Source organism: Meles meles, chromosome 11, assembly GCF_922984935.1.
Source record: "Meles meles chromosome 11, mMelMel3.1 paternal haplotype, whole genome shotgun sequence".
In the NCBI taxonomy this organism is placed as follows: domain Eukaryota; kingdom Metazoa; phylum Chordata; class Mammalia; order Carnivora; family Mustelidae; genus Meles; species Meles meles.
The window spans coordinates 873076-898839 of NC_060076.1; the positions used below are offsets into that span (position 1 = coordinate 873076).

A 25764-nucleotide genomic window follows, 5' to 3' on the forward strand; every position below is an offset into this window, starting at 1 on the left:
ATTCAGAGTCGATACATTCAGTCCCCTACAGGCTGTGGTGGTGGTTCTCCGCGGCCAAGGCCGAGCCTCAGGTGCCCCGCCTGCTCTCGGCCGGCCACGCGTCCAGCCCGCTGGGACTCGGGCCTCCGTCTGGGCCCTTGATTTGCCCCTGAAGCACTTCCTTTAGGGTTTTCCTTATACGGCACTTTTTTTAAAAAAAAGGATTCATATTTGTTCGTCTGAGAGGAGAGAGGGAGAGCCGAGCCGGGAGGCAGGAGCCGTGGGCGAGGCTGACGCCCCGCTGAGCCCGGAACCCCAATGCGGGGCTCGACCCCACCACCCCGAGACGGTGCCCCGCGCAGAAGCCGAGTCAGGCCCTCAGCCCACGGGGCCCCCTGTGCCCGTCCTGGCCTCTCTCTGCGGCGCGGCTTTCTCCTCCCGCAGAACCTGCAAGCGGGGAGGGGCGTCGGGACCTGAACCGGGGCGCTGCAGGGGCTCAGTCACTTGAGTCCTGACTCTGATCTCAGCTCAGGTCTTGATCTCAGGGTCGTGAGTCCAAGGCCTGGGCTGGGCTTCACGCTGGGCCTGCTGATAAAACAAGAAGGAGAAGTGCCCTCGGCCGTCGCCTGACCTGGGAGTGACCTGGGGCAGGTGGCCCCAGGCCTGCAGGGGACGTGAGAGACCGCGCGCTGCGCGATCCCAAATCGGGCCAAACTCCTCCTTGGAGACGGAATTCGACCTGCGGCTGTCGGGGCAGAGGCTGGAGAGGGCCGGTTGCACGTGGTGGCCCAGGAGCTCTCTGGGATGCTGGAATGTTCTGCGTCCGGCCGAGCTGTGTTTACACAGGTGTCCGCGCGGTCCCGACGCGTCAGAGCAGCCGGCAAAGTCGTGTCCGTCCCCGTGACTTCAGATCTGAGCCCAGATTTTTATTTTTGTTTTTGTGGAGATTATTTATTTACTTGAGGGAGAAAGAGAGCGAGAGCACAAGCTGGGCGGGGGAGGCCGCGGGAGAGGCAGACCCCCCCGCCGAGCAGGGAGTCCGAACGGGGGCTCGATCCCGGGACCCCGAGGCCGCACCTGAGCTGAAGGCAGACGCTGCACCGAAGGAGCCCCCTCAGTCCGTATTTTAGAAATAAGGTCTAAATAAGGACTTTTCAGACAAAACCGAAGCAGTGAGTCAGGAGCACATGTGCCGTGAAGCGCAGACACGGGGCAGGACCGAGCAGGAGGGACGGCGGGGTGGGGCCACGCGCGGGCGCCACAGGCTCCGGGGACCGTGGTCTGCGTCACCCTCAACACGTCTCGCGGGCGAAAACACAGAATTAAAACACGGGACAGAAATAGAACACAATCTCGGAGGGCAGCGGGGCACCTGGGGGGCTCCGGCGGTTAAGTGTCGGACTCTGCGTTTCGGCTCAGGACAGGACCTCAGGGTCGTGGGACGGAGCCCCGCGTCGGGCTCTGCGCGGAGTGTGGGGTCAGCTTAACGCTCTCCCTCCGTCTCTGCCTCCGCCTCTGTCCTCTCTAAACAAAGGTCTTGAAGGGGGATCTGAACTCTCGTGTTCACAAGAGCCGAGGGACGGGAGCGGCCCGAGCGGCCACCGGCAGGCCCACGGGTGAGCGGGATGCAGCCTGGCCACACCCCGGACCGTGACTCCCCCTTAAAAAGGAGGGGATCCCGGCACCCGCGGCTACGCGGGCGGAGCTGGAGGACGCGGTGCCGAGTGCGGTCAGCCCGGCACGGACGGCCCGCTTGTGTGTCGTGAGTGGAGACACCCAGGAGGCCGGAGGAGTCGGACACAGACGCGCGGCGGGGGCGCCGGGCGCAGGGTTTACGGGGACAGAGTCCAGCCCGGGGAAGACGGACGAGCTCTGGGGACGGCCAGGGCGGACGCTGCGCAGGTGTGAACGCGTCTGATGCCTCAGAAGTGGATACTTAAAGAGGCTTTAAAAAACCCAACAAAGTGAGATTTACAAGCTAATAGAGAGAGAAAATGATGTCATAAAGAAATGAGTCCAACAGGAGGGGCGAGAGCACCTGTCTTCAGACGAGGGGACCCAGCTTGCCATCTGGCTACCCCGCGGGTGCCCGGCCTCTCCGCGCCCAGGCTGGTCCCACGGTGGCCGGAGTCCACACCTGCCCTCTCCCAGAGCTGTCCAAATGTCCCTTCTGTTCCTGCTGCCCTGACTGGTCCCCACCATGACTGTCAAGCCCCCAGCAGGCTCAGGTGCAGACATGGGGCCCCAAAGGGTCGCTTGGCCTTGCCGGCGGCTGTCCCTCCTGGGTGGCCACTCTCCCTGGAAGGGAGCCCCAGAGGCTGGGGAGGGCTCCCTGGCAGTGGGCCGGTTTCTCAGTCCGTCCAGACACAGTCCTGTCCTGCCCACCTTGCCGCCCTCGAGACCACAGCAGCTGGGACACAAGCAGAGTGACGTGGGCCCACGGGGTCCCGGACCCAGAGTCGCCTCAGACACCACACCCATGGCTCAGGCTAGGCTCAAGGATGTCCACCTGGCCCCACCTCGGGGGGCGGGGACACAATCCGTGGCCCTCCCCTACGCCTGCCCTGCCTGTCCCATGGCACTGACCCTGCTGGGACCCACACCACAGCCCTTCAGGAGTGGGGGGAGGGACACCTGCCCTCCAATGACCGGGCTGGGACAAGGGCTGGGGATGGTCGCGGGCATCCTCCAGGGTCCTAAGTCCTGTGTGTCACTGAGGAAAGGGGACACCCCAGGGACCCAGGCCCCCAGGCAGGGCTGAGAGAAGAGCCCAGGGGTCCTGAGTCGCTCAAAATCCTGACCTGCCCTTTGGACTAGCACACAAGGCGCCCTCTGTCCTTCTGCAGGAAGTGAAGACCAGGGTCGCGTGCAGGGGTCCGTTTCCCTGGCTGTGGCCCTGCCCATTCCCCTCTGCCCAGCCCCGGCCCCTCCTCTCAGGCCCGAGCTCCCGGCCCTGCCTGCCCCGGCCACGCCTGGCCAGCTCTCTGCTGCCAGCTGGGCCCAGGGAGGGCGCGCCGTGGGTTGGGCGGACACCAGCGGGAAGGACTCTGGCTGGAGAAGGGCTGAAGGCGGCCTCTCCGTCGGGACGCTGGGGCAGCTGGCTTCCCCCCATCCCAGATCTCTGGGGCCCTGGGTGGCTGCAGCGTGCCCCCATCTGGGGCCTGGAACGCTCCTCTGGGAGGCAGCGCTGTGCTCCCAGGACCAGGGGAAGCCCTAGGCGGCCCATGGATGTCATTGGCACAGTACAGGGCTGTGTGTGGCCTCAGTGGAAAAGGCTGGAGGAAGGCGTGACCCAGACCATGGGGAGTCTTCGGGGAAGGGCCCCTCCTGCCACCCAGGGCTGAAGCCGATAGGCCAGGTGGCCGCCAGAGGGACAAAGACTGGCCCGGGGCCAGGGCCAGCCCACCTGCTTTTATCCCCTTCTGCTGACCCTGCCCTGAGGGAGGAACAGAGCCGGACTGGGGTGGGGAGGGAGGGCACTCAGGCCACAGAAACGCCAGATGGCACAGAGTGAGAGGTCCCCATGTTCTTTGATTTCTGGTGGGATCAGCTTCCCCCAGGCCCTGCTGCCCCCTGCTTGGGGCTCCATGGGGCTGGGATGGGGGGGTGGGGGCGGGTGGAGGCCGGTCCCGTCTGGGACAGGGCAGCTGCCTCTCAGGTGTGCACAGATGGCTGGGGTCCTGGGGTGGGGCTCTCTGCACCTGAAGGAGCCCTGCACCCAGTGGGGGTCCGGCCGGCCCCCCCAACAGGAAGCCAAAACTCCCTGCCCCACCCCTCCCCCGCCCTCCAGGCGGGGGCACCTGTGTCTAGGCTGCTCTTCCGGGGTCCCCGCTGCACCCCTCATGGCAGCTCCAGGGCTCTGGGGACTGGGGAGGTGGGGGGGTCTGTGAACTCGTGTCGCTGGGGGCCACGTGGGCAGGATGGAGGGGACCCGCGGGGACCCACAGTGACCGGCGAAGACGCACTCCCAAGGAGACTGGAGGCTGCCGACTGGCATGAGTGTGCTCCGAGGGCCCTTCCTACTCGCACTCCCCTCCCCTCCTGAAGGTCACGGTGGCTCACATGGCTGGACCCCGACACAGAGCATTTATTCCTCGCTGCGAGCAGGGGAGAGGCCTTGCCGGGGAGGAGCCGCGTCCACCTTCAGCAGGTCCCCGGCTGGGGTGACCAGTCTGATGGGGGAGACAGAGGCTCAGATGCAGGGGGAGCAGAGACGGGACAGAGCCGGGAGGACATCAGGGGCATGAGAGTGGCTCCAGGGAGGGGAGAAGGCGCTGGGGCGGGAGGCTGGCCAGGGACGGAGGGACACACCCTTCGGGGGCCACCCTGCCCCCAGCCCCCAGGCTCGCTGCAGAGGTGCGGTGGGGCCCTCCCAGGCTCGTGCTCGTGAACGCTGTGTCCCTGCGTGGGCCCGCGCCCGCCCTGTATGTCTGCCTGTGTGCCTGGTCACACACGTGGAAAATGCTCCTGGAAGGAGAGGAGGCGGCCCGGGATGCGGGACCCCAGGTGGGGGCAGGCGGCGGCCTGGGAGAGGGGGACCAAGGAGTTGTGAGAAATCCCCTTTGGGCTCCGGCTGAGCCCTCTGGGGTGGCCAGGACCTCGCAGGTCGACCCTGCACGCAGGCCACACTCCCCCATGGGCTCCCACAGGGCTCTCGAGGGCCATGGGCGGGCCCGTGCCGGGTGCAGACCCCTGCGGCCGCCCGAGGGCCCGTTACCTGTCAGGTCTGGGAAGACGACGTTGTCGTCCGACAGGCCCAGCGCTTGCACCAGGCAAATTTGTCCAGCACCACGGTCTGGACCATCCACTTCCTGCCTGGGGCCGGGGGAGAGCAGGGCTGTTGCGCTGCCGGACCCCTGCACTCCGCCCCCCGCCCGCCCGCAGCCCTCCTCCCCCTGCCCCCCCCACCAGCTGGACCTCGGCCGCTGGGCGGGGTCTCACAGAGCAGGTTGATCCTGATGATGCTCTGGCCGCTGGACTGTCTTCTGAACAGCATCAGAGCGAACACACTGTAGTCCGTGTCGTACACCTGCACCTCCTCGGGCTCTGCCGGGACACGGGACGTGACGCCGCAGCATGAGGCCCTTTCCCTGCCTGGGCGCCCTCCCCAGGCCACCCCCCTGCCTCCCACGGTCACCCTCTCACCCTCCCTGCTGTCCACCGAGAATCCCCAGGGCTTTGCCGCCGGAATCAGCACGTACGACCAGGAGACACAGCGGTGGCCCCTGCGGGAGCAGGGGAGAACACAAGAGGAAGGTTCTGGAACCTGGCCAGACCTCTGGTTTCCTTCTCTCCCTCGGCAGGTGGGGGGGCCGGAGCGGGTCCCGCCAGATCTCAGTCGCTCACTTGGAGGAGACGTCTGTCGGAAGCCATGGCGTGGCCCCACACGGGAAGCTTTGCTGCCCTCCCCAGGGAGGCCGTCCCTCCTGGAGGGCGAGGTGTGGGCTCTCCCTCGCCCTCACACATCCCCTTGGAGCCTCTGCCCGGCCCACCCGCCGGCCGCTCCTTCTCAGCCTGGTTGGGACCCCTGACGCATGTGTGTGTGTGATGGGGACAGGAAGGGGTTCCTGGTTGCAGGGTTCCCTCCAGGAGTCCTGAGTGGGCCAGGTGGGCATCGTGGCTGGCACCCCTGACTTCACGGAGCCAGGCCAGATGGGGAGAAGCTGGGCCGGCCGGGTAGGCCCCCCCAGCTCGGGCCCCAGGGGGACTCCCGCCATGCAGGGGCCCCTCCAGGGGAACACACCTGTTCTGAGAAGCAACCAAGTGCAGCCCGGCCTGCAGGTGGGGGAGAGGGGAGGCCGCCCCAAAGCCTTCTCGGTCCAACTGCATTTGCGCTGGGCTCTCTGTCCCCCACTCCTCCCCTCTAACCGACCTCCGACAGGAGCTAGGCCAGTCAGGGGCCCCCAGGAATCTGAGGTGCTACCAACGGGGGTTCTGGGTGGCTGAGCCCGTGCAGCTGGTAGGCCGGGACGGCGGCCAAGGGAGACCCTCAGAGGAGGCTCTCAGCTCTAGGACCTACCTTGGTCCGCACGACAGACCCGCCTGGCTTACGGTCCCTGTTCCCTATTACTCAGACCCAAAGAGCCCTAGCCAGAGACGCTCCCAGGCCCTCTCTCACCTGTAGCCAGGCAGGTGGGCAGGGACGCCTGCCAGGCCTGCAGAAGACATGCTGAGGGTAAAGAAGCCCTCATGGCGCCGGCGTCCCCCGGGGGGGGGGGCACCACACTCACCTCGTTCCCGGGGCCACCCAGCAAGACTCCCGATTCTTCCCAACCGGGGGGGGGGCACTTCTTTCGGGCAGACCAGCCAGAGCACCGGTCACCCTGGATGCAGCGACAGGTTCGGAAGGATCACGTGCCTCCAAAAAACCTGGTCAGAGGCCATTGCCAGGCTGACCAGGATGCTCTCTCTTTTCTGGAATTGGGATCCCTGAGAAGGACATCAGCCCAGGCTAATGTTTTATCCCTGCGAGGTGAGAACTTTCCCAAACAGAGGTCTGGGACAGACAGAGCTGAGAGAGAGAGAGGGAGGGGCTGAAGGGACCCTGATCACACTGTTTGAACTCCTGGATCCAGCTGTACCTGAACTCCGTAAGCCCTCAAGTCTCTTCTGAGTCTGTGATCCAGTAAACTCACCTCTCTTTTGTGTGTGCCCCAGAGCTGGCTTAGGTCATTGGCAGCCTGTGCTGAACCAGGGCACTGGGGCCCATGCTGGCCTCGAGCCATGAAGCCAGTAGGTTCCAGGGGTACAGGCCAGGGATCTCCACTCACCGGGTCATGGCATATGACACTTCAAGGCGGCTGTTATTTTGCTCGAACACTGCAGTGAATGGGTTCAGCATGAACCTGTCCATCTTCCTGTGGGTGCTGCCCGCAAGGCCGACCACAAACCATTCTCCCTGGAACTGTGGGAACCTGAGGTAGGCAGAGCCCAGGATAGCCCAGGGGCCCTCACCAGGCGGTGGCTCCCCACCTGAGCACTGATGACGCCGCAAGGGCTGGGGTGGACTCGCCCAGCGCCTGGCATTTGCCTTAGTTGATGGAGAGGTTCCCACCGCACAGGGACTGGCCGGGGTTACAGGAGGGAACAGCTGGCCCAGGAAGGCCTGTCCGGCTGTCCAGGGACTTTTTCTGTTGAACGTCAGGAATCTCTGTGGGGCATCGGAGACCAGGCTGGGCTCCCCGGACGGTGCCTTCCCCGGCCACCATGGCCGCCCTTGCTCCCTGCACTTGGACCCTAGCTGACTTTCTCACCCTCCCTTCAAGCCCCCAGACCTGGTCTTCCTGGAAGTTCCGTAACACGGAGGGAATGCCTGGCTGGGTGTTTGAGGTCTGGCCCTTCAGGCCCTTCAGCAGGGCGAGCACTGCCCACAGGGCACAACAAGGCCCCATCCCAGGAGGGACGGGGGGAAGCAAGTGGCCCTGTGGCTGCCGACTCAGACCCTCCCCTCTTTATGGGCCCGTCCGCAGGTGCCCCTCCCCAGGGGCACGCCCCTTTCGCGTGCCTTCTCAGAACTGGCAGAAGGGGTGGCCGCAGAGAGCTTGGCGGCAGACTGGGCACGGGCGGGGCCCTCTTGAGATCTTGCCCGCCAAAGACGGGGGGCATCTGGCTCCCAGCCCAGGAAGGGAGACGGGCAGAAAATGGAGGGGCAGGAGGTGCTTGCTGGGTCCACCGGCCCCCAGGGATGTCTCTGCACCTCGCTTTCTGAGTCTGGAGATCCCCAGCTCCAACCCTCTTTGGAACCCCTTCCCAGGGCCCCACGCCTGCGGTGCCTCCCTGTCCGGGCCCCACCTCAGTAGCCTTCCTGCCACCAGGTGCAGAGCAGAATGTTCCATCCCACACAAGGAGCATGAACTTTCCTTAGTCCCGAAGGTCAGGGGCACAGCGTTCTTGTGGAACACTGAGTGCTGAGCCCAGGCCTGCCATCCCGCCCTGCGCCCCACGCCCCGAAACCAAGCGGGGGGCAACAACAGACCAAGGGGCCCTACCGTCCCAAGGGGCAGGGGTCGCGGCCGGGCCGAGTGACACCAGACAACAGGGTGGGGGCAGGCAGCCAGTGCCCCACATCAGGATGACTGAGGGGTGACTGCAGGGGCCCCTGTGCCAGAGGGAGGGCAGGGGCGGCAGCCCAGTCTAGTGGGGGTGGGGCTCCCACACATTCGGCCTAGGGGCAGGAGGGCCTGGGCTCTGGGCATGTCACCAGCTCGGCCACGCCCAGAGAAAGGGCCCGAAGAAAACAGTCACAGAGGTAGGCAAATGTGTGGGTGCGGGACTCTAGGAGACTCGATGTGAACCTGACCTGGGAGCCCCCCGTCCCAGGCCACCTCCTGCCCCACCCGGGGCCTCATGTCCCAGGCCACCTCCTGCCCCCACCCGGGTCCCCCCTGTCCTGGGCCACCTCTGCCATCAGCCAGGTCTCCCCATCTTGGGCCATCTCCTACCCAACAGGTTACCCCTGTCCTAGGCTACCTCCTTCCCCACCTGGGTCCTCATGTCTTGGGCCACCTCCCGCCCCCCACCCAGTTTCCCCCCTATTCTGGGCCACCTCCTGCCCCAACCTGGGCCATCTTGCCCCCCCAACACACACAGTGGGCTGCCCCTTGTCTCCCTCCCCTCCCCCCCAGGTCTCCATATCCTGGGCCACCTCCTTCCCTCCCCCACCCTTGGCTTCCAGCACTCTGTCCTGAGGAGGGGAGGGGACCCAACCAGGACACTAGAAAGCACTGGCCCCCCAAGGACAAGGAGCTTCAGGGCCTGGCTCTGTCCCAGCCCGCACACTGCGTGGAAGGGCGTGGACCGCCTGGTCCTTCCTCCTCCGGGAGCGCTTTCCATTGCCAGGGACACCATCAAGGCCTCTCCGGGTCAGCCGCAGGCCCCAGGCCAGGGGACGCGCAGGGGTCGGGAGGGCCGGGGCCACCAGCATCTCCCCGAGACCCGAGCCCGCCGGGGGGCTGCGAACGGCTCTGGCCCAGAGGAGGAGAAATGCGAACCGATGTCCCCGGAACCGCCCACAGGAGACCTCCGGGCCCAGCAGAAGCTGGGGTGGCGGCTCCGACCGCGGACGCTTTGACCTTGGCGCCCCACCTCCCGCCCGCACCTCCCATCCCGCGGCCCCGCCCTGCGGCCCGAGACCCGCTCCACACGTGCAGGCCGTGCCGCCCTGCGCCTGCGCTCTGGGGACCCTGGGGGCGGGGCACCCCTCCCCCCCCCTCCCGGCCGCGGCGGAGGGCAGGCGGGTGTCCCGCGCCGGAGAGGAACCCGGGGCCTCGCTCCCGGGAGGGCCCCCCCACCCCGCGCACGCCTCCGGGGCTAGCGGGGGCCACGGCTCCGGGCGCCTCCCGCGGCGCTGGGTGACTCTGGCGCCCCCTACCGTCCGCCGGGCGGGTTGCAGGCGGGCGGTGGACTTGCCGAACCGCGCTCCTCCCACAGTCAATGCCATTGGTCGAGGGCGGACACGTGACGCTGGCGGCTCCTCCCACAATCAATGCCATTGGTCGAGGGCGGACACGTGACGCTGGCGGCGCGCGGCGCCGTGTGCAAAGGCTACGGCCCGCGTTCCCGCGTGGTCGCCGAAGCCCTTTCCCCACCCGCTGCCTGGCGCCCCCCCCCCCCCCGGGCTTCTGCGGGACCTTCCCGCGTGCTCGCCGCGCCCGGGGCCGCCCCTTCCGCACAGCCGCAGCCGGAGCCCCGCCGCCCCCCGCACGGCTGCTCCCCAGTTCGCTTGCCCCAAGCTCGGGCGCGGTGCTCTGGGCGCGCTGGCCCCGCCCTCCCGAGCGCCCCGGGCCGAGGCCGAGGGGGTGGACGGGGCCCGGCCTGCGCCGGGGAGGGCAGGGGCGCTGGGTTCAGGGCATCCCCGAGGGTGCGCCGCGGCCGCTGAGGCCCTCAGCTGGGGGCGCGCGCAGGGCTGGCCAGGAGCAGGCCCTGCGGAACGAGCCCGTGCGGCGGTCGTGCGGAGAGCCGGAGGGAGGCGGTGGGTCCCCTGGGCGGCGGGCTCTGTCCAGCCCTGGCCCCCACAGGCAGGGGTCCTGGCCCACCTGTCCACGGGGGCTGCTGTGTGCGCAGAGCGCGGGCATCCGGCGAGAAGGGGCGGCAGTTCGGGGACAGCCCACGGCGCGCCTGCCTGTGGGACCTGGGCGCGGGGGCCTGGGGCGCAGCACCCTCGCGTCCTGCCGAGGCCGGCGGGCTCCCAGGACAGTGCTCCCGGCAGGAGCCGCCTTTCCTGGAGGCCCCCAACCACCCTTGCCAATTAAAGGCAAGTTTGTATCCCTTTTTAGAAAGTATTTTTCTTGGGGCGCCTCGATTTGGGCCGAGGTCGTGATCTCGGGCTGTGGGAGTGCGCGGGCGGCGGGATCCCTGCTGCGCGTGGAGCCTCCTTAAGATCCTGTCTCTGCCCCTCTGTCCCCCCACCCTGCTCCATCTCAAGCGCCCTCCCTCCCTCTCTCCAGAAAATAAAGTATTTTTCTTCTTCTGAGCTACTGAAAATCACCTATTACAATTAAAAGGCAAAACATAAATCATAACGTTTTTACGTAAAAACAGTTCACTTAGAACTACAGTTATTTCACCTAGTTTGTGACAATTAGAGCCCATTGAACATTTCTGTGGAAATAAAATGCACCGGGACAGTAAACCCCACCGCCCCTCCCACCTCTGCCAAGACCCAGAAGGACAGGCCTGGGGAGACAGAGGGACACTGGGCTGCTGAGGGGCCTCAGCCCTGTGGTCACTTGGGAGGGTCTCTGGTGCCGCCGTTTGGACCGGCAGCCCTTCCCGAAGCATCCTTCCCCAGAATCCCTGAGTGGGGGGTATGTCAGAACCCTCCCACACCCCATGGCAGAGGCCCTCATTTTCTGTTTGGGGCCGTGGGGCCAGGCACACAGGGGCCTCTGTGGGACATCCTGCCAGCCCTGAGCCACAGCCCCACCCGGTACAGGTGCGCGGTGACTCCAGCGGGGGTGATCAGTGGCTCTCTGGGACGTGGGGCCCACGGGGAGGCTACAGTTTGCCTCAGAGCCCTGGGGGCCATGGCTCACCGCCTTCCCGTGTTCTCAGCCCTATAGATCTGCCTTTCTGGGAGGCCTGCTGCAAGGGACAGAGGGTGGGCACTGTGCAGTCTGTGGGGTCGGGCATGGTCCGTGGCCACCCACTGGAGATGGAACCTGTCCGAGGCTGCTGCTGGGTCTCCCCCGTGGACACCCCCCCCCCCCCGGTCCTCCTGGTCCCTGTGGTTCCCCTGGGATGGCCTGGTGCTCACCCCTACTCCCTCGCAGCCTGGGGAGGAAGTGGCCGGTGGGGGGGTCCCGCTCCCCGGCGCCCCCTCAGCCTCACCCACAGTCAGTGGTGAGCTCTGGACCTCGAGCTTCCAGGAACAGGGAGCCGTCCCACCTGTGTGCCCAGCGTTGAGAAACCCTCGTCAGATCGATGCCCGGGGCCCCGAGACAGCGTGGCTTGGGGCCAGTTCCGGGCCCAGCTTTGGCCAAGCTAATGCCCATTTCCCTGGACGGACCTTCCAGCTTCAGTCTGGGCCCAGCCTGGGGCTGCCCTTTGCCCTCAGACCCTCCCCACGTTCTCCTGAAGGGAGGCCACCCCGCCCCCCGTCCTGGTTCCCAAGGGGACACTGGGGAGGCTGAGGGAGAGGCAAGCACACGTCCAGGACAGACATGTCTGTCCAGAAGCACCTGGGTGAGCGCTGACTCACAGCGCTGTGGGCCCGGATCTCACCCAGCAAGGCTTGGGGAGGCCGAGAAAGGGAGGGAGAAAGCTGCCCCCACGGAGGAGGCGCCCTCAGAGCCCAGGCACACCCTCCCGGAGCAGGGCGCCTGCAGGCCCCTCAGGGCAGCGGGTGGGCGTCTGTGGGGCAGGGTACCTGCTCCCAAGCCAGCAGAGCTGTCGAAACTGGCCAGTGCCCGCCAGCCAAGGCAGAAGATGGTTTCATGAGATGGGGAGTGGGGGTGCTGAGAGGATCTGGGGCGTGTTCGCACTAGGAGGCGCTCCTGGCGCTGGGTGAGGGCCGCAACCCCCTCCTCTAGTCCTGGGGCAGCCACCCGGAGGGACCCCCGGGGCAGACCTTGACCCTGGGGGGAGGGCTGCAGGGGGGTGGCTCGGAATTGTTTACGTGCCCTTTGCACCCTTGGAGTAGCTTGTTTCCTCTAGGGTCAGTTGTCCCCGGTCCTGACTTCTCTCCAGGGCTCTCCCCGTGTCAGCGACCCCTGGCAGGTCAGCCGGGACCTGGGGTGTGGAAAGCACGCGTAGTCTACCCTGGGGGTAGTGGGGCGCCCCCGGAGGCAGAACTTCCCCAGCACTCCAGATCCCCCAACAGTCTGGCATCACTTGGAGGGGCCTCTCCAGGCAACTGCTGCCCGGGGTGGGGTGGACATTGTTACCCCCTCCTCAGCCTGTCCCTCCCCCTGCCTCCATCCCCCATGGGTCTTGGAGTTCCCAAATTCCAGGATGGTCTCTACAGAGCAAAGCACGCCTTGCCTCCTGGCTCCTCATAGCGGGTAACCTTGGCCAGATCCCGGGTGTGGACACCCCCACCTGGTGCCCCAAGCTCCTGTGCTCACCCCAAACCTGGCTCCTGAATTAGACTGGCCTGCTTCCTCCAGGCACCCCCACACCCTCCTTATGCTCCCTGCCTGTTTAATCTCGTGATCTACCCCAAGGGGCACCTGGCTGCCTGATGCCAGGACTAGACTTGGCCCCAGGTGGTCAGTCCTGCTCCCAGGCCCGTCCCAGCCCTTGGGGTAGCCACAGGGACAGCCCAGCCTCCTGTTTCTAAGACTGTTGCCAGCTCCCCGCAGATCCAGGTACCACATCCAGGACGGGGAGGGGGTCTGCCTGTCCCTCCCCAGTGGCCCGTCCTGCCACAGGCCAGAGGGCCACTGGGACTCTGGACCCATGCCTCCCAGGAAGGAGCTCAGGGTCAGCGGGAGACCAGGAGAACTTGTGGGGAGGGCTCCTGACCCATCTGGGCGGGGGGCAGGCTCTGGTCCCGGGCCTACACCGGGCAGCCCAGCAAGGCTAGCAGGGCACGTGTGCCCACAGCCTGGGAGCAGGGAAGGGCAGCTGGGACCACAGTGCAGCGGCCCAGTTAAGAGGCGGAGACCGGGGCACTGGGACAGCAGGGACTACCCTACCTCCCTGGGGAGGGTTTTTGACCAGGGGAGCCAGCCGCGTGCTCCTCCCCAGCCCACCCAGGGGAGCGGCCCCACGTGCCCATGAGAAGATGGGCAGACAGAGGCCCCGGTGCGGGTCCAACAGGAAAGGAAGAAAGCAGGGGCCAAGACACAGTGTTTAATGAGGGCCACGTTCCTGAGCTCTGAGGGTGATGGGCAGCTTCAGGGCACACGGGAGAGTGTCCCCCCGCGGGGTGGCCCTGACCCTGTGGGGCGCCGGGGCTCAGGGAGGGGCAGCAGGTGCCGCCAGCGTCAGTCAGGGTCTTCGATCCTTCCAAGGTCAGGGCCGCTGCCTGAACTCACCTTCTTGTTTCTGGGGCACAGAGATGAGACTCAGCCAATGAAGGAGCGAGGGGTGCCCCCCGTCACTGCACCACCGGCCAGCACCGCCCACTCACCATCTAGGACGTGGAACTGGTCTGCGGCCTCGCAGAAACCTGAAGGCCCACGCAGGGGTCAGTGGTGGCTGGGGCAGGGCACACGGCAGGAGGGCAGGGCCGGCCCCTGGGGGAGGCTTACCGTACTTGGGGAAGAACAAGACATGGTCCTCGGTCAGGTTGGCCCTCTGGACGTGCTGCTCAAACGCACTCAGCGCCGAGTCACTTGGAGGGAGTGAGCGGGCTGTGGGGCACACAGGGCTCCTGGGCACACGGTGAGGGGCACGCCGGGCACAGGGGTTGTGTGCTTGGGACGGACCCATCCCCCTCCCCATCCTCTCTGTCCCCACACCTGGGCCTATCCGCTAGGGCCCCTCCCTGGACCCCTGCTCAGCTGAGGGTCAGAATGCAGGGAGGGGAGGACAAGGAGGGTCTGTGTGTCCCTCCGGGCTCGCCCCGCACAGATGGCCCTGAGTGTGTGCGGAGCGTGGGTTCCCACAAGGACGCACTGTACAGTTTCACCGACAGCCTCCGCTTCCGCTCCAGGTACAGGATGGCGAAGCCCTCATAGTCCGTCTCTCCCACGACCACGTCCACTGCATGGGCACCTGGAGCCGGGCAGAGTCCGCCGAGTCAGCTCCTTCCCCCCAGCCCCGCCCCCCGCCCTGACGCCCTGGCCTCACCTGGGAGCCGGAAGCGGCCCGGGACTGCCGCGTCTCGGTACAGCTGCAGCACTTGCCAGCAGATCCCGTTCCTGGGGGGCGGGGGGAGCACAGCAGGCTTGGGGCCCCCAGCCCGGGCAGGGCCCCCCAGGACTCTGGGCCAGGCCACAGCAAGGGTGGGGGCAGGGGTCCTTGCGGGGGACTCACAGCTTTCGGAAGGTGCTGACGGCCATGGCTGTGCGCTGGGGAGCCACACGCAGTACGGTGGCCTCGGCCCGATGGCCTTGCTCCTGCAGGAAGCGGCACGAAGAGGCCACAGCCACAAGGAGCCACGTCCCTGCAAACTAGCGGCAGGCCATGGGAGGGCACACGGGGACGAGGGGCTGCCTGGCCCCCGCCCCTGGAAAGCCGGGTGAGATCCTGCCCCCCGACCCGTCCCCCTCTACCTGCTGAGCATCAAAGTCGGCCTTGGGCGGGATGGTGCTGATGGGGGACGGGGGCTGAGGAGGTCTCCGAGCCCTCTGGCTCAGGCAGTCCCCAGCCAGGAGCAAAGTCAAGAGGAGTGCAGTCCTGGGGGTCAGCATGGCGGAGGCGATAACGGTGCGGGGACTGGGGGAAGCCTGGGCCAGGACGGCCGAGTCCTGGGTCAGAGTCCACCGTCCAGTTCCGCCCAGAAGCCTGGCACAGGAAGTCGGCGACGTCCACCGCCAACCCAGTAAGTCCCCGTTGGTCCTCCTGCCTCACCAAGCCCCCTGCCCCCTCCCGAAAGTCCACCCCCAGCCTCCTCAACTCTGCACTTCCCGGCAGGGCCCTGGCGCCATATCCTGTTTACAAAGTCCGCGTTGACCTCTGGTTCCTTGTCCACGACCCCCTAACCCGAGGGCCCGAGCAGCTGGGAGCGGCGGGGCGGGGTCTCGAACCCTCAAAGTCAGTCTTGCCCTCAGCCCAGCCCACGGGCCCCGGTGCGAGGGCGCCGCCCCTCCCGGCCGCCAGGGGCGCTGCTGGGCGCGAGCTCGAGGGCGCGCAGGCGCAGCAACAGCCGAGGCGGGCTGCCGGGTGCTCGGCGCTCGGCGGCCATCGATGCCTCAGGGCTCGAGGCGTCAGCCTGGCGGGCTTCATCATAGAGACGCGGCGGCAGGAGCGGCGGGGCGGAAGCGGGTCGGCCGGCCGAGGCCGGGCGCCGGGGCAGGGGCAGCACAGCCGGGCGGAGGCGGCCGCGGTGAGTGCGCCCGGCCCCGGGGGCAGTCGTCGTCCGGCCCCGGACCCCCGGTTTCCCGGCCCCGAAGAGGGTCGCAAACCGGCCGCGCCCGGTCCCCGGCTCCCCGCCCCCCACGCCCAGCCCCAGCCTCCCTCCCCTCGGCCTCGGCCGCGCCCTCTGCGGATGAATGAGTCGCCGAGGCCGCCGGGCCTGGGGCCGAGCCGAGGCCCCACCCCCCGCAGCCCCTGGGGGGGGGGAGGGGACGTTGGGCCGCCCCCGCCCCGCCCCCACCTCGCCCGGCAGCGGCCGAGGCCGCGCTGGCCCGCTGACCGCCGGGCAGGGCTCCCCCAGGCCACAGGGCAGAGGCCAAGGGCCGGCGGGTGCCCCTGGCGGCGTCTGGGGCAGGCGGGCTGGCGCGTGTCCCGCGGGCCCCAGGCCTCTGCTCGGAAGGACCTCGGCCCCACGCTGACGGCCCCGAAGCCCTGGGGCCGCAAGGTCAGAGTGGCAGGAGTGCGTGGGGGCCAGCGGGTCTTCGTTTCTCGGGCTCGGAGCAGGCACCAGCCCAGGCACGCACGTGTGTCTCGGCCCCGCCCCTCCACCGGCCCCTTCTGGGCGGAGAGCAGATGTGGGGTCCAGCTCGGGCTGGCCCAGGCGGGGAGGTGCCCAGCGGGGTCTGCTGCCCGCCGGGAGCTGCCTGTTCCAGGGAACCACTGGGGCGTGCGGGGACGCCCGTCAGGAGTACGGGGTCCGGGCGTGTGGCTGTCCAGGGCGCTTGGAGAAGCCGCTGGACCGTTAGGCAGGTGGGCAGGGCCGGCGGGCCCTCTACCCAGGCTCAGTCCGATGGAAGTCCCAGCGGGGCACTGGCCTCAGCTCAGCCACGGGCCGTCCCTTGGGGCCAGTATCCTCCGCCGGTGCAACCGGCAACTAAGGGACCACGTGTGGGTTTCAGGGCTGCCTGGGCAGAATGTCACAATGGACGAGGGGGGCACGCCCCTGCTCCCTGACAGCCTCATCTACCAGATCTTCCTGAGCCTGGGCCCAGCGGACGTACTGGCCGCCGGTCTGGTGTGCCGCCAGTGGCAGGCCGTGGCCCGGGACGAGTTCCTGTGGAGGGAGCAGTTCTACCGCTACTACCAGGTGGCCCGAGACGTGCCCCGGCACCCAGGTCAGGGCCTGCACGTGGCCCCACAGGCCACCAGGCTGGCTGGGAGGGCGGGAGGCAGGGCCATTCACATGCTGCCAGCTGAAGCCACAGCACTGGTCCCCCGCTGCCCAGATCTCCATAGCGGTCACCAGGGCAGCGCGGCCCTCCCACGGATGGGGAACAGCCGGGCCACGCCTCAGTACAGGACTGGCTGGGAGGCAGGGGCTTGGGGGTGCCGGGGGCACCCCTGCAGCTGAGGTGATGTCCCCTACGCTGTCAGGGTGCTGGCCTCTGTGGGAAGGGAGGCTCAGGGCCCCGGCGGTGACCCTCCCCCACCCCCAGCGGCCACGTCCTGGTACGAAGAGTTTCGGCGGCTCTATGACACGGTGCCCTGCGTGGAGGTCCAGACGCTCCGGGAGCACGCGGACCAGGTTCTGCACCTCAGCTTCTCCCACTCAGGCTACCAGTTCGCCTCCTGCTCCAAGGACTGCACGGTCAAGGTGAGCCCAGCCCCCAGCAGCTGGGGCCCGCTGGGGCGGTCCACACTGACCACGGAGGGAAGCCACTTGTGCTCCAGGGCCAGGAGCCAGCCGCATGGACCCACATCCCTCGGGTCAGCGGGCAGCCAGGGGCAAGGAGCCCAATCCTGGAGATGGTTCCTGGGCCTGAGCTCAGCTGGGAGAGGGGCTCGCAGCCTGGGCCCTGGGGTCCCGTGCAGGACGGGCTCGAGAGGCCCCCGGATGACTCCGCTCCCGTGCAGATCTGGAACAACGACCTGACCATCTCGCTGCTGCACAGCGCGGACATGCGGCCCTACAACTGGAGCTACACCCAGTTCTCCCAGTTTAACCAGGACGACTCGCTGCTGCTGGCGTCCGGGGTGTTCCTGGGGCCGCACAACTCCTCGTCGGGTGAGATCGCAGTCATCAGCCTAGGTGAGAGCGGCCCCGGGGGCGGGTGGGCAGGGCCACCCCCAACCCTCCTCCTACAAAGCCCTGCGCCCTCCCCCACCCCGCCCAGCCCCTTCCCACAGCCCTGCCCCCGCCCCCAGACAACTTCGCTCTGCTGTCCCGAGTGCGCAACAAGCCCTACGACGTGTTCGGCTGCTGGCTCACGGAGACCAGCCTGATCTCGGGGAACCTGCACCGCATCGGGGACATTACCTCTTGCTCAGTGCTCTGGCTCAACCACGCCTTCCAGGTGAGGGCGGGCACCCCCGGCGGCGGCCCCCTGCCTGGCCTGGTGCCCACCTGCTGTCTCCCACCCCCAGGACGTGGAGTCCGAGAACGTCAACGTGGTGAAACGCCTCTTCAAGATCCAGAACCTCAACGCCAGCACCATCCGCACGGTGATGGTGGCCGACTGCAGCCGCTTTGACAGCCCTGACCTGCTGCTGGACGCTGGCGCGCCCCCCGGCCGCGTCTTTGACCTGGGCACCGACAGCGAGGACGAGGCGGGAGGCCCGGGGCCAGGGCCGGCTCCGGCCCGCACCAAGGAGGGTTTGCGGCGCTTCTTGGATGGCCTCCTGGACGGGCGGCCGCAGCCCCAGCTGTCGGAGCACGCGCTGGAGACCAAGGTGGCCGAGCTGCTGGCCCAGGGCCGCACCAAGCCCCCAGAGCACAGCATGGCCGATGCCCACAAGCTGCTTATCTTCACCACGGGCTGCCTCACCTACTCACCACACCAGATCGGTAGGGGAGCGGGCCCTCCTGCCTCTCTGGAGCATGGGGGCTGAGGATTCCCCACTGCTGGGCTGGCGTCTGGCCAGCGTCTGGCTGGCCAAGGGCAGGGCTGGAGTCTGTGGGCAGAGTCGGCCTCCTCCGTTTGTCCTGGGAGCCCCGCCCTGGTCCAGCCGCCAGGGGTGCATGTTCCATGGGGGCCCCTTGTTCAGAGGCCGCTGCTCTCCCCCGGCCCTCCCGCAGGCATCAAGCAGATCCTGCCACACCAGATGACTACAGCCGGGCCTGTGCTGGGCGAGGGCCGGGGCTCCGATGCCTTCTTTGACGCCCTGGACCACGTCATCGACGTGCACGGACACATCATCGGCATGGGCTTGTCCCCAGACAACAGGTGGGCCCCCGACAGCGTCCTGGGTGGGGGTCTCCCGCAGGCCGCAGATACCCAGAAGGGTGCCTCTCGCCCAGGTACCTGTACGTGAACAGCCGGGCCTGGCCAAGCGGCTCGGTGGTGGCTGACCCCATGCAGCCGCCGCCCATCGCAGAGGAGATCGACCTGCTGGTGTTTGACCTCAAGACCCTGCGGGAGGTGAAGCGGACTCTGCGGGCGCACCGCGCCTACACGCCCGGCGACGAGTGCTTCTTCATCTTCCTGGACGTCAGCAGGGACTTTGTGGCCAGGTAGGCGCGTGGGGCTGGGCCGGGCTGGGGCCGGGAGCAGGGGCAGCGTCTCACCGAGGCTCCCCCGCAGTGGGGCCGAGGACCGGCACGGCTACATCTGGGACCGGCATTACAACACCTGCTTGGCTAAGCTGCGGCACCAGGACGTGGTCAACTCGGTGGTGTTTAGCCCCCAGGAACAGGAGCTGCTGCTGACGGCCAGCGACGACGCCACCATCACAGCCTGGCGCTCGCCCCGCACGGTGCGACGACGCCGCCGTCACAGCCTGGCGCTCCCCCCGCACGGTGCGCACCCCCGGCCCCGCGTCCGCGTCCCCACCCTCTTCTCTCCTGGTTTGGCAGCCAGAGGCGCTGAGAGGGGCGCCGGCCGACAGGAGTGTCCTGGGGCTGCTGGGACCCGCTGAAGACGCCGCAGAGGCCTGCAGCCTTCTCCCAGGGCCCCGACCGAGTGGCGGGCAGAGACACGCGGGACAGTCAAGCCTTAGACGGGGGTCCAGCAGGACCGCAGGGAGGGGACGGCCTGCCCCCCCCTCCCCCAACGCTCACACCACACACCGCCTCCCACAGCTGTGACCTTCAGCACGGGGCCACCCCCCCGGGCTGGCTTGGGATGCACTGGACACTGGGCCCTGCCCTTCCCCCACCCTCTTCCCCCAGGGCCTGTGCCCCGCGACCGTCAGCAGCACACGCACCCCTCGGTCGGGCCTCCTCTGTGAACGCCTTTGCTCACCAGCAGGGCCGGCGGCGCAGGTCAGTGTGCCGTGGGCCCAGGCAAACTGCATGTCACTGGTCACCCGTGCGGGCCTGAATAAACACTTGGCAGGAGCAGCCCGCCGTCCAGTCTCTGTGTGGGGGAGGGGCCCGGCGGACAGCAGGACGCTCGGGGCTGCATCCCCAGCCGCCGTCCCCGGAACCTCGGAGCAGACAAGGTCGTGCCAGAGCGCGGCCAGCATGGCATGCGCTCGCCGCCAGTGGGGAGGTGTGAAGGGGCGCCCCTGGAGGACAGGACCGCACACGGCCGCGGGGGCTGGGGATGTGGGGCGGAGGTGGACGTGGAGGCTGGAAGCAGCCCCGGCCACACCCCCAGAGCTTGTCCCACGTCTGTCCTTGGGGGCGCACCTGCCCCCCTCATTGTGCTGGGTGCCGGGTGCTGGGTTGGGGTGCGGATGGGGCGGCAGCCTGACTTCCGTGCGTGGCTACACAGGGAGCTCATCGTGTCCGACTATCTGACTGCGCACACAGTGACCGTCACCTCAGTCGGGGGACAGACGTGGCGGACACGGACAGGGGAACGGGAGGCCAGAGGCAGTGCCGAGCAGAGGCTGCTGGGGTTGGACCTGCACCGGCTACAGGGGGTCGGCCGGGCAGGGGCCATGAGGGCCTCGGCGGGGAAGCCACTGGGCCCAGAGGAGCTGCTCCTGGCCGAGGGTCCACCAGCGTGGGCAGCGCACCCGGAGGCCGCCCCAGCCCACAGTAATAGCTGCAGGACGATGAGGAGGGGAACCGGGGGACAAGGGCACAGGGCACCAGAGCCCCAGACATCCCGCGCACGGCCCAGCCAAGACCAGAGCCCCAGGGGCAGGCACCACAAGCCGCTAAGATGGAACGTTCTCTGGGGAGACTTAAAATCATCAGGGAGACTCAACATGTAAAAAACAGGGGAGTAAGAAACACCCGCCAGACGTCCGAAAAGGAGCCAGCGGGACAGGACAGGGAGAGTGACTGAGATGGAAAAGAGGTCCGAGCAGACCCCCGGCGGGAGAATTAGCCTCCAGAAGATGGAGGGGGAGGGATGCAACTGGGCGAAACCCAAGGAGGGAGGGAGGCACGGGGAGGGCTGGGGCAGCGCAGCGGCGGCCGCTGCAGCTCACCCCTGCAGCAGCGAGAGCGGGGCAGAGCAGGGCCCAAGTCCGTGGGGACAGACGTGCTCAGAACACGTGTGCTGAGGTCTGGCCGGGATGGGCAGTGTCGCCCACGAGGTGGGTCACAGCAAGGCCACGGTCAGCGAGGGTCCCAAGATCCTAAAGCTCTCAGCGGAGGTCCGGGTCCAAGGACGGTGGGTCAGGCACGTGGCCTGTCCCGCCCGCAGCGCCGCTAGAGGAGCTAAGCGCTCGCTCCGAATGGGGCCACGCAGCAGCGACAGGACGCAACAGCAGACCCAGACCGCCACATCCGCGCCCCCGCCGGAGCTCAGGACAGCCTCAGCCCAGAAGCCAGTGCCCAGAGAAGAGCCGGCCAGGAGGACGGAGCAGCCGACAGAGAGCCCTGCTGGCAGCGAGCGCGCCGGCTGCAGGAGCCTGGGGCGTGGACTGCGGCTCCGGCTCTGAGAGCCCGGGACTGCTGTGCTCGCTGCACTGCCGCTGGGTGGACCCAGAAGCGGCCTTGGGACCATGGAGAGGCATGACAGAGCAGGACGGCAAAGGCCCTATGTCTCTGGCTGAAGAAGCAGACAGGGTTGGTCCCCAGCCAGAGGGAGAAGCTCGGGAAGCAGCCGCGAGGTGGCTATGACCACTAAGGCCGACCGCCGGGCTAAGGCCGACCGCCGGGCCGCAGATGCGTGCGGCAGAGCCAGGAGCCCGTGGACCAGCGCCCAGTCCCGGCCCCAGGACCAGCCCGCAGACCGTGGTGGGCGTGGTGGACCTAACCCTAACAACGCTGACACGGGCCATCGCCCAGGAGTCGGACAGGACCTGGAGCTGATCCAGACACGTCCAGAATGTAACCCACGGTTACTCGGGACACAAAGACCCTCGATATGTCAGCTCGGAGGGAAGGACTTTCAGCAGACGCCAAGGACGAAAAGACCCAGCTGTCGAGACTGTCCGGCACAGACTCTGCGGCAGCATTTGCAGAAACTCTTGGACAGACTTCACAGATGTTTCGACAGACGTGAAGACACGAAAGTCTCAGCACAGAAACAAGATTAAGAGAAGCCAAACGGACCCGTGAGGACTGAAAAGCCAAATTTTAAGACTCACTGGACAGAGGGGCCAGCAGACCGATGTGACAGACCGGTCAGTGACCGTGACTGGAGACAGGTGGACGGAAGTCATCCAATCTGAACAAAGGAAAGAAAACCATTCTGGGGGGAATCAGGCCCCAGAGACCTGTGGGACAGACACTAAAGGTCTGTTTGTCCCCCTGGGAGCCCCCGAAAGAAGAAGAGTGACCTGCGGACAGGACAGCTGGAACTCGCCTGCGTGTGGCGCAAGACACACACCCACAGCTTCTGGAAGCCGAGAAACCCACACACAAACGCATCTCCTCAAACGGCGGGAACCCGAGACAGAAGAACCCGGATGGCAGTGGGGGGGGAGGGGCGCCTGCCCAGCGAGGGGCCGCCCCTCCCCGGCCGCCGCGGGTGAAGACGGCAAGACTGTCATCCCTGAGTGCTGCGGCCGGTGAAAACACCGTTCACGGACTCAGGTGGGATTTCCCAAGTGAAAGAAAATGAAGAGACTCCAGCCAGCGATGGAAGGTCTCCTGCCGGGACGTCAACACCATCGGAATGAGGCTGGGACGCCCCCGAGGGGGCAGACCTGCAGACCCCTGAGCTCGTCAGAACACGTCTGACGGCGGAAAGAAAGGCAGTTAGGGTGTTTTCTGACGGGAGTTTCCGGTCTAGATATGGGGGTGATGAAGGGACCCTTGGGGGTAAGGGCCCACATCCCAGTTAAGGGGCAAAACACCAAGTCCTCCAGGAAGACATTAAAAGCTGAGTGTGTTCTGCGGGTGCCCGGGGCTCCGTCGGCTGAGCGTCCAGCTCGATCTCGGCTCGGGCCTTCATCTCGGGGCCGTGCGGTCAGGCCCCGTGTGGGGTCCCACGCTGCGCACGCAACTGCTTAAAACCACAGTGAATCGAGCACATCGTGATCCTTAGGAGAACCTAGATGTACCGCACAGACAGACAGACAGAACCACAGCAGAGAGACTGACACAGACGACTGAAACAGTCTGAGTAGTTCTGTCCTTCTAGGCCGCAGAGAGGAAATGGAGGCACGAACAGGGAGACCCCACGGAACACAAACACGGGAGGCGCCTTCCCCGGCGCGGCAGAAATGACCTTACCGTCAGCGCGAGACGGGGGACGCGAACCCTGCAACCCCGTCTGCCGGCACGAGCAGAGGCTTCCAACAGGGCATCGGGGAGGGAAACAGCGAAACATTCCGCAGAAGCACTCGGAAAAGGGGCCTCGAGCGGCTCCACTGACCTCTGGGAGTGTGCGCCCTCTCACTGGGGAAGACGGGGTGCTGCCCACGGGGGAGACGCTGAGAAGGCGACCAGTGTGTGTGCAGCTCACAACAGCCAGAACCCGCCGAAGCGGAGCAGCAGAACGAGAGGAGAACGTAGCCGGAGACCCGCAGACCCGGAGACGGCGCCCCCGCTCAGGCCAGAACCCGGCACAGCCCCGAGCAGATTCCCCAGGGCGGCTGGAACCAGGAACCACACACTGGGGAGCCCCTTGTCTGACGCTCCAGAGGTCACAAGAATGCACGCTTGCCGTGGGGGGACCCTTCCTGCCTCTTCGGCCGCCGGTGGACTGGCCATCCTCGGTGTCCTCCTCTGTTGACCTGTCAGTCCAACCTTCTGTCTCCACATCGCCTCCCCCTGGGCCTCTTCCCATCATCGTCCCTCTGCAGTCTGTGTCCAAATCTCCCCTTTTTATACAGTTCCCCGTCCTGCTGGCCTGGGCCCGCCCTGTGCCGCATTGTACCTAGATCACAACCTACAGAAAGGCCACGTTCTGCGTTCCTGGCTGTTCGGATGTCATCGTGTCTTTCTGGGGTTCAACGTGTAGGACCTGCCGGCGGACTGCATTTCCCCGAGCTGTGCGCGGCAGTCCGCTCACGGGGGCGGAAGACACACTCCCTTCCGCGGCACAGGGAACATCGCCGAGAGGACCGCAGGCTGCACTGTGAGACGAACCTCAGTCCAAACTCCTTCTCCGTTCGGCCCCCGCGACCCGACCCCGAAACCAAAGACTGCGGAAGGACACGAACATCCCCGCCGAAAACAGATGCAGAATCCTCAAGCGACAGTTACACCAAATCCAGACAGACCCAGACTGAGGCGCACACTGTGACCTGGGGGACTAAATCCAGAAACCAAGGCTGGTCCTAGATGCAGAGACGGGGCAGGGGCCACTTGGACGCATCTCCTGATGCCGAAAAAGCGCTTCACAGAGCATCCCAGCCGCGCTGAAGCCCTCGGCCAACGGGGAGGAGGGGGGACCTGCTCAGCCTGGGGAAGGCGCCGGCACGTCTGCGGGTAGGGTCTCCCTTGCGGGAGAGGGAACCTTCCCAAGGCCAGGGGCGGTCCGGGAGCCCCTCCTTTGCTCCGGGCCCTCCCACAGGGGGACACTCAGCAGGGGAGTAAATGAGCTAGTGCTGAGTTCACACTCAGAAGCGTGCGTGTCCTCACGCACAGACAGCAGCGCGTTTATGTGGGGAATTCCCCAAAAGCTGCAAAAACAACCAATTCGCTCCTAGAACCAGTGAGCTTATCAAGCTTACGGGATACAAAGAGAATGCACAAAAAACAACTGTTTCTACACACCAGGGATGTACGATTGGAAACCAAAACTTAAAAATTAACTTTTGTGGGGTGTCTGGGTGGGTCAGTCAGTTGAGTGTCCAACTCCTGATTCTGTCGTGATCTTGGGGTCCTGGGATCGAGCCCTACACTGGGCTCCGTGCTCAGCAAGGAGTCTGCTTGGGATTCCCTCTCTGCCCCTTGCTGCCTCGCTTTCTCTGAGTAAACAAATAAACAAAATCTTTAAAGAAATACGACCCTCTGCAGCCGCTCAAGAGCGAAGGAGGCGCTCGGGCAGGAACCTGAGAAAGCAGCCGTCGCGCCGGGCGCTACACAACGAGGACTCGGAGAAAAAGCAGAGACAAAGGATGTTCCTGGGTTGGAAGACAACACAGATGTCAGTTCCCCCCAAACCGACCCTAGATTTACAGCAGCTCCCGTCCGTGCCCAGCAGGGCTTTCTGTAGCTGCGGCAGGGGATTCTGAGACTCACCCATTCTGGCGAAGGAACAGAAACAGCTGGAGACCCTCTGAGCAACGGGGAGGAGAGCGGGGGGTTCCCAGCCAGGCAGCTACTGCTCGCCGGGGCGCGTGCGACAGACGGACTGCGCTGGCGCAGACACACAGGAGGGGGTGACTGGGCTTCACAAAGGCACCAAGTGAGTGGACAGAGGGAGGCTATGGCCGTCTGTGGAGGCAAATGGCACAGTCATTTCCACAAACGGCCAGCCAGATGCAGAGAAATTAACCTAAACTTCACGGGCTTTGCAAAAATCTACTCAGAATGGATCAGAGGCCTAGGCGCGGCCGGTCATGACATACTGCGAGAGGGGACGGCGGGCCACCTCCGGTATCTGGTGACAGGAGGAGGCTCCCAGATGCGACCTGAAAGCTGGGTCCACAGCGCACTTTTCCGGAACTTACCAATCTCGCCCGAGACACAGCCAAGGCGAACCAGAGGAAAGCATCTGCGGCCACACAGCGGACAAACCGTGTCCCTAGAACCGGCCGTCAGCTCTCTGGCTCAGCAGCTGCCCCGCCCCGGGCCACATGAGCGGGAAAGGCGGACGCGAGCCGCGACAGAAGCCCAGCACGCAGCTGCGGAGTGGGGGGCACGGGACCCCACCTGCGCCGCAGGGAGCCCCGAGGGCGTGGCCGCTGTGTCCGCCTACGTGGCTGTGTGACAGGATGCCCCGCTCCGCCACACGTCCGCGGCCACACACGGCGGTGTCTCACAGTCATGAAGGCCCGAGGCAGGGACGAGGCCACCGGCTGGGGCCCGAGTTGAGCACTTCTCGCTGCGTCCGCAGGCGGTGGGAGGGGAGAGTTCCCTGGGGTCCC

General features: G+C 66.6%; 3 protein-coding genes across 3 annotated transcripts; 1 reads left to right on the forward strand and 2 right to left on the reverse strand.

Moving 5' to 3' along the window:
* Window positions 1-357: 357 nt before the first annotated feature.
* Window positions 358-8569, reverse strand: LCN12 (lipocalin 12). Its single transcript, XM_046022995.1, is given in 9 exon segments — window positions 358-426; window positions 2365-2389; window positions 4101-4151; window positions 4291-4759; window positions 4762-4794; window positions 4921-5025; window positions 5125-5204; window positions 6750-6883; window positions 7254-8569. Coding segments are annotated over 9 exon segments (1083 nt in total). The 5' UTR covers window positions 7371-8569.
* Window positions 8570-13252: 4683 nt separating this feature from the next.
* Window positions 13253-14983, reverse strand: C8G (complement C8 gamma chain). Its single transcript, XM_046022884.1, has 7 exons — window positions 14640-14983; window positions 14401-14537; window positions 14215-14285; window positions 14041-14139; window positions 13674-13775; window positions 13553-13591; window positions 13253-13467 (listed from the first exon to the last, which is right to left on the reverse strand). The coding sequence occupies exons 1-7, from the start codon at window positions 14775-14777 to the stop codon at window positions 13454-13456; spliced, it is 600 nt and encodes a 199-aa protein (XP_045878840.1). The 5' UTR covers window positions 14778-14983; the 3' UTR covers window positions 13253-13453.
* Window positions 14984-15006: 23 nt separating this feature from the next.
* FBXW5 (F-box and WD repeat domain containing 5) lies at window positions 15007-19720 on the forward strand. Its single transcript, XM_046022885.1, has 10 exons — window positions 15007-15412; window positions 16341-16556; window positions 16878-17035; window positions 17296-17470; window positions 17587-17735; window positions 17806-18226; window positions 18458-18605; window positions 18680-18892; window positions 18963-19147; window positions 19180-19720. The coding sequence occupies exons 1-10, from the start codon at window positions 15274-15276 to the stop codon at window positions 19245-19247; spliced, it is 1872 nt and encodes a 623-aa protein (XP_045878841.1). The 5' UTR covers window positions 15007-15273; the 3' UTR covers window positions 19248-19720.
* The last annotated feature ends 6044 nt before the right edge of the window (window positions 19721-25764 follow it).